At 45.4% G+C, this 16,347-nt stretch overlaps 1 protein-coding gene across 2 annotated transcripts in view; it reads right to left on the bottom strand.

Moving 5' to 3' along the window:
* The window catches only part of LOC102735382 (sortilin-related receptor), a 118,937-nt gene that overhangs the window by 48,088 nt on the left and 54,502 nt on the right, over window positions 1–16,347 (bottom strand). For both annotated transcript variants that reach the window (XM_081799267.1, XM_081799266.1), the window contains exons 12-14: window positions 12,921–13,009; window positions 3,747–3,925; window positions 2,031–2,217 (exon numbers count right to left, since the gene is read on the bottom strand). In XM_081799267.1, the coding sequence (XP_081655393.1) occupies window positions 2,031–2,217; window positions 3,747–3,925; window positions 12,921–13,009 (455 nt within the window). The remainder of the gene's footprint in view (window positions 1–2,030; window positions 2,218–3,746; window positions 3,926–12,920; window positions 13,010–16,347) is intronic.

The raw sequence follows: 16,347 nt of genomic DNA, 5'->3' as shown, positions 1-16,347 counted from the left end.
CCTACTCATGCTCGCTCTCTCTAAAATAAATAAAATCTTAAAAAAAAAGGGGATTAGGAAATGTAAAAAGTTACTAGCAACCAGTGATCCTCTCTCCTTGATGTGATTAGAAGAATTAAAAAGGAAATTTAAAAGAATAACCTTTTTTTAAAATTAAAGATTCAATGTTATTTAAGATCATGTCCATGTACAACCTAAAATTACCTTGGGTGTCTCATCCTGCACTTCGGGACACAGTGCTTTGGTCCACGAGACCTTTCACAATTTGAGGGCCACATATCTCTGCCAAAACACCCATCTCCAAGGGCAGAGCCCCAGAGCAGGAAGCAGGGAAGCGAGGTCTAGTCCCAACTCTGCCCTTCACTGCATGACTTGTCCGGACTGCATTCAACAACCCCAAGATGAGGCAACTGCCCTAGCTAATTCCCGAAGCCCTGACCAAAACTTAAACTCTAATTCAAAGGAATTTTCCACATTGATGTGCTCTACTCAAAAGGCTTCATTTACTCTATTCAGTCCAATGAATACTTACTTAACACCTTCTCCACGAGAAGTATTAACAGGTCCAGGGCTAAGTGGTTTGTGTTGTTGATTGTGTCATAATCCACATTTAGCAATTTGTAGGAATTTTTCAAAAAGATGGTTTTACAGATAAGCAGCCCCGGGATCAGCCGGAGCCTGGCTAGAACTAGAGAATCAGAGCCGGCATTTCCACAAGATCCCAGGTGATGCCCACGCACACCCGGGATCCAGAAGCACTGGTCTAGGGCAGGAGCTAGCTAAGCCTGGTTAGCTGTTCTCGCAAAAAAAGCTTTATGGGGCCACAGCCATGTCCCCATTCGCCACCTACAGCTCCTTCCATGCTACCGTGAGCAGTCGTGGAGCTGCCCACAGAGACCATACGGCCGGCAAAGCCGAAAGCGTTTACTCCGTGGCCCTGGTCCAACCCCTGGACTAGCATATATCAGAGGCTTCTGGCTTTTGTCAAGATAAGTGTGGCTTCCCAAAGCAAACTTTAGGTTTTAGGGGCCTGGCAACTACTGAGAAATGAGTTACGTGCTTAGTTTGATACCCATGCTCTACCGATGACCCGCCTCGCCTGGGGTGATTTCATGCGGGATTACAGACTCAAAGGACTGCCTCGGGGCTCAGAGATCCTATGCGCTTTCCAGCTAGAATCCTCTTCTAAGGCTAAACTCTGTTCTGATTATCGACTCTCCTCAAAAGCCTTCAAAGACCCCCGCCTGCTTACAGAATAAGGCCCGTACCCTTTCTGTCTCCACCCTCCCGGATCAGCCTCAGCTGCACTCACTGGCCTCACTTTATACCTCCAAGGCATCCGAGCCAAAACTCCAATGCCTTCCCCGTCTCCACCCTTCCCCACGGCAGCCACATCTCAGACTGCTCCTGTCCACAGATTCAGGTACTTCCTTAAGCCCCATCTCAAACAGCACAGCCTCCCAAAACTTCCCGATTTGCCAGAAGCACATCAGTCTCCTCCTTCCTGCCAATAATCACAATAAAAGCACCCATTCCTCCTCCAAGATGTGTTGCAGCTTTCCCTCTCCAGCCACATTATTTGTGCGCCTGTGGCTTCTTCTGCTTCCCCCTTTCTCAGCCATGCCTTGGGTACTCTGCTTCAGGATGGAGGAACATACAAATATATATATATGGGCTGACACTCCCTCGTTTCTGTAGCATAGGGCTCCCTAAGGAAAAGGAGCGTGACCTACAATGGAATCTTGAAGCTGCCCTCATAGAAGTAAATCCCAGGGTGATCTCTTCCTAAATCAGCTACTGCAGCTTCCCTAGGGTGTGACACCTCTCCCTCATTTCGTAGCTGTAAGAACGAAATGGAATAAACTAGGCAGAAGGTGCCTAGCACATAAAAAAAAATTCTTAATACCTAGTGACTTCCTTTGATCTGCCTTCTTTTGCTCAGGGGAAGGGACTGTGCCCTAGTCTTGTGGGCCACGCTGCTGGCTGAGGAAGACACAACCCAGCCCCCAGGGAACTGAAGAAGAACCAACCATTCGTAGTCCTCTCGCGTACAGGAGCAGTTGGATACGACCACCGGCCTGTCAAAGTCTTCTCCGTTAAAGCACGTGGCGTGGGGTGTCCTCCGTTTGAAAACGGTCTTGTGTCCTAGCAAACACTCGTTGCCCCGCTCATCAGATGGCGACCAGAGCTTGTAGTCGTTCTCTGTGCAGGGAACCCCTGGGGAAAAGGAAACACAGCAGGAAGCATTTGAGGGAGACCTGCGCACGCAGGCTTTCCCGTCTTCCCCAGCCCCGGGCCCGAGCACCCGCGTCCAGCACACCCTGCTGCTGCTCGGCAGGCACACGGGCCTCTGCAGCTATCCCAAGCCTCTAATCAGCTTGCTGTGACGCCGGGAGGCACCCACGTCAATGGACATGGTACCTCCTGAAACACAGATGCTCATCTCTGAGAAAGCTGGAAAGAAGCAAGCCACCTTTGGCACCATCTAAAACTTCTGAAATAATTTAGCAGATTCTGCAGTTCCCTCCAGAAGTAGGTATCAGAGGGGTTTATAGCCCAGGGAGTTCGGGTCAGGCTGGATCCTGGATAGATAGATGGTAGCCTTCAGGAGTATGGTTTCCCACCTGCTTCCCACCTGCTTCCTGGGCAGGGTGGGCACGCCTGGAAGCAACAGCCCAAGAGAGCAATAGACAATTCACGGTCACTACTTGGAAGGTACAGAATCTTCAGGGAAGGAGGCTGAGAAACGGCAGAACAGCCTGGATGATCGCTCCATGTTCACTTGGAATTTAAGTAGAGTGGTTTCTACAGGAATTCCAACATATGCCTATGTCTACACTGGTACTCTATGTCTTCTTTATAGACGTGTCTTCCATCGGATTACATGCTGCCTAAAACTGATGAAAAGCTGTCAGCTCGTCGCCATTCCTATCAGCAAGTACTTATTAAACCCTGACTGTTAAGCTCTCTGGCTGTCCAGTGGGTGGAAAATACACATGCACGGGACAGGTTCTTATTTCCGAGGACCTTATAACCTAGTTGATGGGGAATGATACAAACAGGGTGACAGACACAAATGCAGAATTCAGGGCGTGAGGAGTATGCTTATGCTCTGGACACAGAGAAGACGGGGAGGTCCTCTGGTGGGGATATTAGCAGCCAAGTGCATTCGATCCTGAAACAGGGAAAGGATTTCAATCAGCGGAAAGTGACTGGGGAGCAGAGGGGTCATTTCGGTCAGCTGGAAGGATTGCGCCCAGGCGGGAGGAGGAGGAGGAAAGAGCAGGGCTGCGGGGGGCGGGGAGGGGGTGGCGCGGGAGGGGGAACAGGGGAGGAAGGAAGATGCGGAGTCGCACCTCTCCCTGCTTCCTTGTAAGTCCTGTGCCTACCCTAGCGGACGCAGAGGAGATCCCAGACACCTGGGAGGACCCTGCATCGTCTGGTACCTGGCCATTCACATGGGAGTCACTCACTTGATCTGTCAAACCAGAACCGCTGACTGGGAAGAACAGTTTTCATTTACTCACATGCTAAACACATGTATACCTAAGCTTACAGTGTACCAGTGATTGTGCAGGGAATGAGGGCACAAGATAACACAAGGTCCTCCCAAGAGTGGCCTGAGTAACTCTCTTCGCACGTCCCAGTCACTCACTGCATACATGTGCACCTCCTTGCGCGGCTACACTCTCCGAGCTACAGAGGACCTAAGCTGATGCTTAGGTGCCAAGGAGGCAGCGGCTTACCCAAGGCATCCGTGGCATTGACCTGAAGGATCAGCCAATTGTGGACATTCTCTTTGTTGGAGCCAAAGATGGTGAAGACAGTGCTCTTCTCGCCGGGCTCCGTGAGGAGTCCATACACAAACACTGGCCTCTCGGAGAAGATGAACGTTTTCCAGGTCTCCCCTTCGTTGGTGCTGTATCTGTCCAAAAACGAGGAAGAGGATCCTTGCGGTTAGAGTCTCTAGGGCAAAGGCTTGGTTTCCAGATAACATTCACTAGGGAGGGGAGCCAGGACTCCTTGGAGAAATGGCTGAGGCAGAGAACATTCAGTGTTGTACCAGAAAGCAAGGAAGGGCTCAGGGACTAATCTGATGGGTGCAAAAGGACACGGCAGCCAGCTCGATGGAGCTCCAGCTGGTCAGTTTGGGACAATCTGAACATAAAAAGAAAAATGATGGTAACAGATTATACACTAAATAAAAATAGGGTAAGGGTCTCTGAATGATCCAAAAAGGGACAGAAAAGGGAAGGAGGGAAATGTTCTTCTTATATTACAATGCTACCTGATATATGTTGAAAACGACGACAGCATGAGAAAAATGACCATCCATCACCCACAATCTAGTAATGAACCAGGCGACATGATCACTGGATGCTAAAACCACTGGGTGGAAGGAGTGCTGGGGACCGGGGGTGTTCACATGGTCTAAAACGACCAACCCACAGATGACTCATTCACTACAAATGGGGAAATGCAACTCTACAGTGGACTGGAGTCACAGCCTCCACCAGACTCAGCACCACGAAAAATGGCACAATCTAATGTTACAGGCCTCCTGCAGAAAGCCCTGCGGATATTACATCGTCTACGTGCTATTCTGTACATCCAGACAATCCAGCATGGGCGACATTCTACATGGCAACTGGTCTGGATTCTTCCAAAGCAAAAGTGAGGCCGCGAAAAACTTAAACCAACAAAAGAAGGCAGAAGGCTTGTTACAAAGAGACTAAAGAGGTGTTAACGACCACATGCAATGCGTAAACCTTGACTGAATCCTGGATTGGGTGGGGGGAAGCAGCTGTCAGTATATAAATATAAATACAGTGGATAAGGGACACTGAGCTCCTGTAAATTTTCTTAGGCGTGATAATGGCATTCTGATTGCTTAGGAAATTTATTTATTGGAGATACATGTTTTCAGTATTTAGCTGTGAAGGGGCAAGATGGCTGCAACTTTGTTTCCAATGACTCGGCAAAGAAGGATAGACAGATGGAAAGACAGGCAGACAGGATGAACACATAACTGACAGAAGTAAAGCAAATTGGCAGAATGTTAACAACTGCTGATTCTGAGTGAACTTATATGTGTTCTTTACACAATTCTTGTACCTTTTTCCTGTGGTCTGACAGATTTTGAAGTTGGAGGAAAAAATATGTGCAGAGAGAACTCTCCAAGGAAGACTACCTCAGAACAAGAAAGCAAGCTCTTGAAAAAAATCAGCACTGAAAATAATTGTGCTGATTTTAAATTATCTTTTGTATTGAAGGGGAGGAGAAGGGGAAAATCTGCCTAACACTTGCTTCATCACCCAGTACGCTGGCGACGTGTTCAGCCTGAGAAACTGCTCAGTGAGAGCTTCCACGGAGCTCTAGGTTTGGTCTGAAATCCTAACGACACACAACGTCTTTCTTTCACCTTTCCCCTATTGTTGAGATTTTAGTTTGACTCCCTCAGCATCCTCATCCTTGACATAAATCTTTTCACGACATCATGCGATCCAAATACTTCCTCCCTGGTGAGATTACTAAAATGGATACTTCTGCAAGAGGCTGCAGGTTCAAATGGGTGGGTTGGGGGGCGGCCGCTACAAGGCAACATAAGTAATGAATGTCAGGGAGGACTAAGTGACGCCTCCAGAGATCTCCCAAAGAGGACAAATTCTCCTCTGGTTGAAACACTTTTGGTTGAAGCTAATTTTGAAACAGATCTGGGGATAAGTGAACTAGTTTGCTTGCCTTATTCCAGCAGCATCGGTCCATTATCCAGGCAGATGGGAGCCATCCATCTGCTCTGTGATAATGCTGGAAGTCCATCTATTTTCACATTGCTTAGTTAATTCAATTTTAAGAGATCCTCAAACCCCAGATAACCTTAGGAATTGAAGCATCCCATTTCTTGAGAGGTTCCCAGAGGACTCTGGGAGGACACTTGAATGAGACAAAGAAGCAGGTGCATGGCCAAGCACAGCCATGTATTCAAGCATAAACTGTGCATTTAGAAAATGATGCTTTTTCAGAATTTCGGGGAAGGGGCAGGTCACATTACCACTGCAACAGTCTGGGGGATCATCTACTCTGGACCAAGTTCTGATCCCTAGAGGAGGACTTGTTTTGATGATGTGAAAATAACAAGAACCTTGCAAGAAAACAAACCCAAGTCATCTCTGTGCTCCTCCAATCACAAAAGACCCCAACCTTTAGGAATGGAGGATTCAAAACGTCCAGATAAAAATACAGACATAAACCCCATGATCAGAAACTCTCAGGAGGATAGGAAGGTCATTTAATAGAATAAATGTAACATAACATAAATATAACCACAGATGCACTAAGTAAAAGAAGTGTTGACAGATACTCAACTGAAGACTCTACCATGTGGCTAGCTGTCCAGAAAGGTCCTTGATGAACTCAGATTTTTAAACAGCATGTTCGTGATGAGGAAAGAGTCTTATAACCAAAGGCAAAAAAGTCAAGAGCAGCAGTGATCTGCTATTCTTACAGCAAGTGATCTGTAGGAACAGTGGCCAAACAACTTAAATTCAAAGTGAGTCAAATTATAAAAATAAGTGGTAGATTAGTGGGTCACCGGGATGGTGGGATGGTTGCCTGGTAAATTCTACAAAGAATTAGCAAAAAATTCTATAAAGAACTAGAAAGGATCATCCTTCTGACGGTCAATGGTTTAAATAGTAACAACAAGAAAAAAAAAGTCAGAACCACTCAATTTCTGTTTTGGTTGTATCTTTATCAAGAAGAATCATCTTCAAACTGGACAAGGCAGGAAAAAAAATCAGTGACATTAAAAGAAAATAAGCGCAAAAGAGTGCACGTTCTAGGGAATGGAAAGACTTAAAAATACGATTGCAGAGTTCCTTCTAAGAATCTCAGAAAGAATCCTGGAGAACAGACAGAGATCTCTCAAAGCCCAGAGGAGGAAGAATAGCTTTATTTCCCTAAAGAAGAAAAGGTGGTTTCAAGAATGGTAACAGCTGATCTGATGGGTCTTAGAACAGAAGGAAGTCAGTCAGGGATGGGATTCACATGGTTTCACATACAAGTCACAACAAACGAATCCAGTTTTCCTTTTCTCGTGGTGATCCTGGATTTGAAGAATAGGGTAATAATACAAAACATTTCTTTTTTTCATAAGGATCTTTGTGGGCCACACAGCTAGATAAGATGCACTGTTGGTCAAGTAAGTCCCAAGCGTGCTCATTGCTGACATATCGTGTGACCTCACCGCTCAACGCCTTCGTCAAGGATATGAATAACAATATGGAAGGTCAATCTATCAGATCTGCAAAGCAGACAAGGCTAATTGTACCGATAATGCAATTAATGCCAAAACAGGGTTCAAAACCCTTTTATTACATCAAAAGGAGAAGCAAAAATAAGAATGAAGTTCCACATGTTGTTTCAAAAACCCACCTGCTCAGATACAGGATGGAGAAAATCTGGTCTTTAATAAAATTCATAAGAAAAAAAGGATCTCTACGTTTAGTAGTTAAACTGAACTTGAGCTACTGATATAAGTCACAGCAGAGATAGAATCTCAAAAATATGCTGAGTAAAAGAAGCCAAATACAAACGCAGGAAATTCTGTAATAGGCAGAACTAAGCTACAGTGGTAAAAATATAATCAGACCATCAGTTGCCTCTAACTGGGGTAGGGTAGGGGCGGTGGTATTGGCGGGGAGGGGGCACGTAGGTATTCTCTGGGGTGATGGAAATTCTCTGCATCTTGACAAGCACCCTCCAGAAATGATTAAAGTGGTGTATTTACAACCTGAGCATCTCATGGTGTGCAAATGGATACCTCAATTTTTTTAAAATAATTCAGTAGAAGCTAAAAAGTAGGGAGGCTGTCAAAAGAGTAAAACCGAACGTCCCGAGCCATATCAGTATTAATCCCTGTATGCTGGGGTCAGACCTGGGCCCCACATGTTAAAAGCACTGACATGGGGAGGTAGGCCTAAAGGACACCCAGGTGGTGGAGAGTTGGGATCCCATGGCATCGGAGGAAAGGAAGTGGAGCCATTTGCCACGGAATGGGAGACACGCGGGAGGGATTGGGGGGCACGTGGCTCAGATACCTGCAAGGTGTTCAGGTGAAGGAGGAAACACCCTGTGTCTGTGTGTCCTGGGAGCAGAACCAAGCCCCCTAACCAGAAACCAGAGAGAAGAGAATTCAGGCTCTCTCTGACTTGAGGACTTTCCTTCATAAAGGAATAAATAGATAAACAGAGTGAGGGAATGAAGAAACGATCAACAAACCGTCCCAAAGTGAAACGAAAGCCCCTTCTGATCTGGCCACTCCCCATCACTCAAACCGTCCAAGCAAAGACTGGAAGATCTTCCATCACAGTAATCAAGAGAAAATGCGTGCAGGGGCTGGTGGAAGGCCAGAGCAGATGATGGGATATGCGTAGATTCCTGCTACACCTCTCCCCGTGCACAGCCCAGAGCAATCCGGTCCGACTTGTCCAAATCCACATGCATCCATCCCATGGCCCTTCAGGGCCTGATCAGTGCACCCCATCCACCCCAGGCTGGTCAAGAGCAGTCCTGCGCCTTTGCCCCCAAAATGCTTAATCCTGCCCCCACACCTCCCAGCTTCCGTTCTCACCTCCAATCTTGCTTCTTTTAAATTTATCCTCCTCAGCTTACCAGGGCCCCCTTTCTGTAACGCCACGTCTAGCCGTATCTAGCCACGTCGTTCCCCTACTGAAAACTCTAAAGGGACACTACCACTTCAAAAGCCAAGTCTGATCGCTCCAGTGCAGCAAGCACGGTCCTCCAGCTCCTAGCCCCTACCTACACCTACCTCAATCCCCATGTCTCAGCACCTCCTCCCTGCAATCTGCATACTATCGGTACTAAAGCCGTATACCTTCCATGCTGATTCATGCTGGGCACCCTGTGCCCAAGGTCTTTCTAACCCCGAAATGGCACTCCAAGCTTGCTCAAGCTCCTTCTCCCCCATCCTTCCTTCTCCTGGCCCCCATTCTGTGCTCCCACAGCCCCCTGGGCTCCCTCTGCCTTATACTCTACTCTGTTTTCATGGCCTGAATTTGCAAGCATATCCTACTAGACTGCCATGTGCCAGGAACAAACCCACTTACTCACTTTTCTGCCCCTGGCACCTGGCACCTTTCTTGGCACACAGAAGGGGCATTAATTAACATTTGCTAAAGGAGATGAAATGAACTGCCTTGTATTTTTTCAACCCCGTTACTGAGTCTCTTAACAGTTTAAAAGGTGGTAACACCCGATCCACTGTAACCCAAAGGCTAAAGAAACCAAGTGAGGGTGGAAATGTAGCAGGCGGGGGCGGCTCTCTGCAACTGTCCCACTAAGTGTTACCGCTGGCATTAGGTGCTGCCATCAAGCATGCAAGTTAACTGCCATCTCCCACATTCTCGCACCGGGGGGCTGCCTCCAGAACTCAGGTCCTGAAAAAACAGCTGCTGGGTGTAATCTCTGCACGATCTTTGAGGGACTTCTGTGGGAAAGCCCTACGAAATCAGAAACCTCCCGTGGGGAAAAGACGCTGTTGGGCAAGTCCAAAATACTATTATTAACTACCAAGGACAGCATTTTGCTGGCAGGTAAACCAGCACGAAGAAATGGAAATTGATCTTATCTTTCATGATCAAGCCAAAGAACTTGTGTTTGGGTTTTTGTTTTGTTTTGTTTTGTTTTTTGGTCAAAGTTCAAGAACACAGCAGCCCCTTTTCTGAAGGACACAGGGATTATACACGAGAAAAACCTGCATCCCCTGAGCAGGTTCACCGTGACAGCATGCTGATCGGATGAATATGTGAATCTCCAGAATGGGTTCTTATTTACTCATTTGAGACATGTAGACACAAGAGCAAAACAAAGCGTTCCACCTCTTGCTCTCAATTTCAATTAGCAACAACAAAGGTAACAGCCTCAGTGGAGAGTCAAGGCAGAAGCTGAGACAAATAACAGTCAACTCTTCGTTATCTGGGCTAATCAGGGAAAGAAAGACATGAATAATGTAGAAGAACAACAACCGAAATGAAACAAAACAAAACAAAAGCCTCATTTTTATTTAAGCAATGTTCCAACCTCTGTCCCCACCAAAACTCTTATGAGAGTTCCTGATGTTACCCCGCATGGCTTTCTTCCCTAAGGCTCTGGGTCAGAACGCTCCCTTTCAGAATAAGCCCTCCCCTGGCCTCTCTCTCCAGCTGGCTCAGAAACATAACAGAGCCACAGGGGGCATGAGCAGCTCCTGATGGATTGCCTCACTCACCTTTGCACACTCGGTACCTAGAACAACGTCTGGTCCATTGTCCGTGTTCAACAAACGTTTGTTGTCATTGACCTTAGATGACGTCTAACAGAAGTATGCTCAAGTTCCAGCTTGGGCCCTACCTACTGACAAATCACATTATTTCAGAGGAAGGTGGACTGGGCCAGCCCTGGTGCCTCTGGGGGGCACACATCCAGGGGGGGCCCGATTCCTACTTGAGCTCCAGAAATTGTCATTACACAGAGGACGGTGGGAGTGGTCCCCTCAGAGCCATGCACCTGCCACACTTCCGCACCCCTTCCAGTTTTATAAATCAGTAAAGAAATAAGCAATCTTGGAAGACTAAGTGTGCATGACCTATTTATTGACCGATCAAACATTTACAAAGTGCCTGCGAGCCTGTACAGAATAGAAATACTGGTCAAAAGACCTTGCTAATGAGTTGAAGAATTCAGGCATATAATGAAAAGGTAACTGATGATAAGAAGCCCATATGTGATCAAGGCCCAATTAATGAGCCCGCCAATAAATACTGAGACTCCAGGAGAGACATCACTGTGGTCGGGGAAGCCAGACTTGAAGGGGCCCGAAGCCCTAGCCCAGCAACAGAAACCCTTCCTCCACTCATGCTCGGTTATCACAGTAAGTCACCGCTGTGGTCGGAGGCTATGAACTAGATGCAGTATTATTTCCTGCTTGTCTTCTGATGAAGCTGATAGCACACAGCGACAGGTCAAAAGCAGAGTAGCCCGAGAAGCAGCAAAAAAATCTCTGAGAGCAACCTACTGCGTAAATGCCAGGTGGCTACACAGATTTAGGCCAAGCTCTGACTGATATTTGGGACACATGCACCTGTCGAGAGGAGGCCGGAATATATCCTTCCTACTTGCAAATGCTGTATTTGAACCATACGCATGGATACCTCCAAATAACCTGCAGAAATAGAAGGGGGCTACAGTGCCCATAACCCCTCCGGTCCACAAACCCCGCAGTCATTTTTAAGCATCCGAGGGGGGCACGGTGATTTTCTGGCAGCGGGTTTCTCTTCCCGGTCGTGTTTTGCTCCAGCTGCTGCAGCAAATGACACTGCGTTCCCTGAGCACATATGCACCAACAGATGGTGTCAGAGGACTAGAATCATGCTAACTACTTCAGGGGAGCCGGCTTGGAATGCAAATGCCATCTGCAGAGAAGTTAAACAGGGAACCTCAGAAACTGACTCTACGATGGGACGGCCACACGAAGAATGACACGTATGCTGCCCAGGGAGCCAAACTGTGTCCCCTGCTGGCGTTCTCCCGCCGCCGAGTCCCCACCATCCCACTGTTTACTTGTGTGTCTTACCCCTGGAGGATGGGCTCCTGACGAGGGAGGGGACAGATCCTCTTTATCTTTAGATATGCAATACGCACTCCCCAGCACAATTCGTGCCTGCTAAAACGTGCCAGATGGGAATTGATAAGTTAATGGATAAATAAATAAATGGCAGGAGAGATGTGGGAAGCACAGGGCTTCGTGACTGTCCTCATCTGAGCACACACCAATGGGAAGGTGGATACAGTGTTGTGTACAAACAGGACTTGCTCCCGGCTCTTGGCTCCACAGCAGCAGCTGACCAGCGCCACACAGAGCCGAGAACAGCCAGACGCCAGTGCTTAGCCTCCCTCTGGCTTGCTTGAGGCCAACCTACTCAGCACAGGTGGGAAACCAGATGCTACGATCTCTTTTTTCAAACCGCCCACATCTCTCTTGCTGCTGGCCCTGTTTCTAAAAGGAGCAAAGGACGACAAGGTTTTCGTCTTTGCATTAAACAAGACCATTACCGAGGCCTCTCCACCTCCTATGGGAACACATCTCGTGGGTTCAGCGCAAATACGGGGAGAAGGGAGGGCCGGTCTGCCCCGACCTACCGTTAACAAAATTAACTTTGGTCCTAACTCACACAGAAATCCTCAAAGAACTGGTTCTGGTAACATCAGACTTGAGCAAGCAGAGGTGACAGACTCTCGACATGTTTGCTTTTCAGGGCAATACATGTGCAAAGAGTACAGAATGTAATTTAACGTCACTAACAAATGGGGGCATCCTCAGCAAGTTTACTTTACCTTGCTGAGCCTCAGTTTTCTCATTTGTAAAACGAAGCAGTTAACCCCAAATGTCCTTTCCAGGTCCATTTGTATGAATCCCGAAAGCAAATGTGTCAACAGCGAAAGCCAACTGGTTACCAAGTAGGATGCATTCTGAAATTATGACTCAGGTATTATTATTATTTAATATTATTTACTGTTCTTCTTATCACTCCTTCTATGTCACACACAAAGCAAAGATAGACAAGTTGAAGTCTCTAGTTAATTTTTTAGTCATCATGAATTCATATTTATATAGAGCTGTATTTTGCCAGATCAATAAAATTGTATCACTGGTTCCTTCTGATACCCCCTTGAGATAGGAAGGACAGATCATTATTCCTCTTCTATAGATAAGGAAAGTTTAAATAATTTGCTGAGGTCAACAGTAATTTGCTGTCAACAATCTCGAGCCTATAGAGAGACAATCCGCTTGTACTCACAGACTTAAATTTCTGGGAGAGCAGTGTGATGTTAAGAGAAAAAGCTTCCTCAGAGACACTTACTTCAGCTCATTGGTTTCCATGCCCTGGGCGATGGCCATGATGATGCCGCCATGATCTCCCCAGGTGTAGTAATGAGGTCCAGGAAGTGCCTGCAGAGGAAAAACCAGGGCTGATACCACTGCTCTGGAGTGACTGGGCAGAAACCACGCACACCACACGGGCACACACATAAGCACACGGCAGCGATGCCAACCACTCGAATACAATTTTTCAGTTTCCAGAGCCCATTCACATCCATTCCCTCATTTGCCCCACACAACCGTGGGGACGGGTCAGCACTTCTCATAGCCCCATTTTTCCCCCCAAATGAAGAAACGAGGGTTCGTATTAAAGTGGCTGACTGTCAACAGCAGGGGTAGGAGTCAAGCGCCAATCTCGGACTCTCACCCGCCAGGGATTACAATTTAACCACCTGGAGTTTGAGTTCTACCACAATCTATACGTATAAATCCACGACAGCCCATCCTTCCTGCCGATTACAAGGGAAAACTTTGAACAAGATACAAAAAAGAGCTGCCCAAGGACGCTGAAAAGGAAACACAATCAGGCAGCTTGTGCAGGGACTTCAAACCTGAGGAGCCACCACAAGGTTGGGGTTTCCTGGTATGGCTTTGCCCCAAGGGAAAGCCCCAGTCCTGGAACACCTCAGTCCCAGGTGGATGGCCACACCGTCAACAGAAACCGTTTCTGCAGCCCGGGGAGAATGTGGATGAAATGCCACAAGGGAGAGTATCAAAAAAGTTAATCCTCTAACTCTGTGTATGAACTCACACAAGCCTCACCCTAACCCCTAAACTGCACATGTGTGGAACAGACTGAAACCGGCACAGCAAAGGTTTAGCAAACACAACGGAGAGGAACCTATGGTCTGAATCTAAGCAGATGCACTACACACTAAAATGAAAATATCCACCTCCTCCAGTAGATTGCATTCCACGCATGTCGTTCACATGTCCAGGATACAACCCCAAATTACTCAACACAGACACCTGTCAATAAAACATGTCCAATTCTCAAGGGAAAAGGGAACCAACAGGTGCCAACCACAAGATGGTTCAAATGCTGGAATTACCAAAGACTTGAAAATAATGATCATAACTGTGTTTCATGCGGTTAAGGAAAACACACTTGAAATGAACAAAAGACCAGAATTCTTCCCAGAGAAGTGGAAGCTATTTTTTTAAGAAAAGAATTTTAGAACAGAAAAATATAACATGTGAAGAAAGAAATTCACGAATGAGCCCAACAACAAAATGGAAATGACAGAGGAACTGGTGAAGCTGGTGATAAATACAGAACAGAAGAAATTATCCATTCTAAAGAACACACGAAAAAGAATGAAAAGGAAAAAAAAGCCCCAAAGACTGGGAGGATAATACTAAAAGGTCTAGTGTGTGTGGCTGGAGTCCAAGAAGAATAGGAAAAAGGGACCAGAGCAGAAAAAAAATTTTCTCTTGAAGAAATAACAGCTGAAAATTTCTCAAATTTGGTGAAAGACATACATTTATAGACTCAAGATCAACCTACCCAAACAGGATAAACGCAAAGAAAACCACACCTAGATACATCACAGCAAAACTGCTGAAAAGCAAAGATAAGGGAAAAGATCTTGAAGCCTTTCGACAAAATGACGGATTGCATGCAGGGCAGTGATGACTGAAATGACTGTAGATTCCTCATCACGAACCAGAGGGGCAAGATGATTGTAGCACATGTTTAAAGTACTGAGAGAAAATCACCATCAAACCAGAATTCTATTTCGAACAAACATATCTTCCAGGAATGAAGGTGAAACAAAGAGATTCTCAAATGAAGGAAAACCAAGAAAATGTGTAACAGTAGATCTGCTTGACAAAAAATGCTAAAGAAATTTCTTCAGGCTGTACAGAAACTTACCAGGGGGATACAAGGATTCTCAGGAATGAAGAGAGGGCAAAAGAAATACCTGGGTAAATATAAAAGATTGCTTCTTTCCCCTTAAATTCTTTAAAACTGATAGAATGATGGAATGCAAAACAAAAGCAAAAACATTGTCTTGTAGGTTTTTTAATGTACTTCAATGAGATACATAGGACAACAATAACAGAAAGGTCAGGGAAAGTGAAAAGGGACTTACATGGTTGCAAGGTTTCTAAATTTTATGTGAAGTGTAACATTATATTAAGAGCAATATTAATTTAAAAAAGACTATGAAGGGGCGCCTGGGTGGCTCAGTCGTTAAGCGTCTGCCTTCAGCTCAGGTCATGATCCCAGGGTCCTGGGATCGAGCCCCGCATCGGGCTCCCTGCTCGGCGGGAAGCTTGCTTCTCCCTCTCCCCCTCCCCCTGCTTGTGCTCTCTCTCTCTCTCTCTCTCGCTGTGTCTCTCTCTGTCAAATAAATAAATAAAATCTTTTAAAAAATAAATAAATAAATAAATAAAAGAGACTATGAAAGATTAAATACGCATGTTGTAATTCTTAGAGCGATGACTGAAGGAAATATAATCAAAAAGACAACACCTAAAAGTAGAATACCAAAACCATCTAAATAATATAGAAAAGTCAGTAAAGGAAGAACAGAGGAATAAAAAATAAAGATCATACAAACATACATCAAATCTTGGACCTAAATCCAACCGTATCAATAATTAGTCAAATGCTAATGGTCTAAGCATTTCAGTTAAAAAGCGAAGCCTGGCAGAATGAATAAAAAAGTAAGACCCTCCTATACGCTGCCCATAGGAAACACTTCAACTATAGATACCAGTGGATAGACAGTAAAGAGATGGTAAAAGATATACTATTGAAACAGTAAACATAAAAAGGTTGGAACAACTATTTCAATACTATATAAAACAGACTTCAAGACAAAGATTATCACCATAGATGAACAGGGATATTTCATAACAATAAAAGAGGCACAAACAGAAAAGGTAATTATAAAATGTGCATGTACTGAATTACAGAGCCTCAAAATACATAAACCTAAAACTGACAGGATTTAAAGAAAAACCTGGCAATTCCACATAGTTGGAGATTTTACCACCGTTCTCTTAGCAATTACTAGCACTAGTCAAAAAAAAAAAAAAAGGTCACTAAGAACATAGAGGATCTGAACAGCAGGGTATCAACCACCTTCATATAAGTTAACACCTTCATATAACTAACACTAACATCCGACAACAGAACACACATTCCTTCCTAATGCATATGATGTATTCAGCAAGAGAGGCCAAAACTGGATCCCAAAGCAAGTCCCAATAAATTTAAAGGGATCAAAATCATACAAAGTGTATTCTCTGACTACAGGGCAATTAAATTAGAAATCAAACATAGTAAGATATCTAGGAAATTTCAAATATCTGAAAATGAAACAACCCTTTTCTAAATAACTTACCAAGGACAAAAAGCAAAAGGGACATTTTGAAGTAACAAAAATGTTCTGGAA

Source organism: Leptonychotes weddellii, chromosome 11 (genome assembly GCF_054177405.1).
Source record: "Leptonychotes weddellii isolate Sample4059 chromosome 11, ASM5417740v2, whole genome shotgun sequence".
In the NCBI taxonomy this organism is placed as follows: domain Eukaryota; kingdom Metazoa; phylum Chordata; class Mammalia; order Carnivora; family Phocidae; genus Leptonychotes; species Leptonychotes weddellii.
The sequence above is the reverse complement of the archived record's forward strand: the minus strand, read 5'-3'. Positions and strand labels throughout refer to the sequence as shown.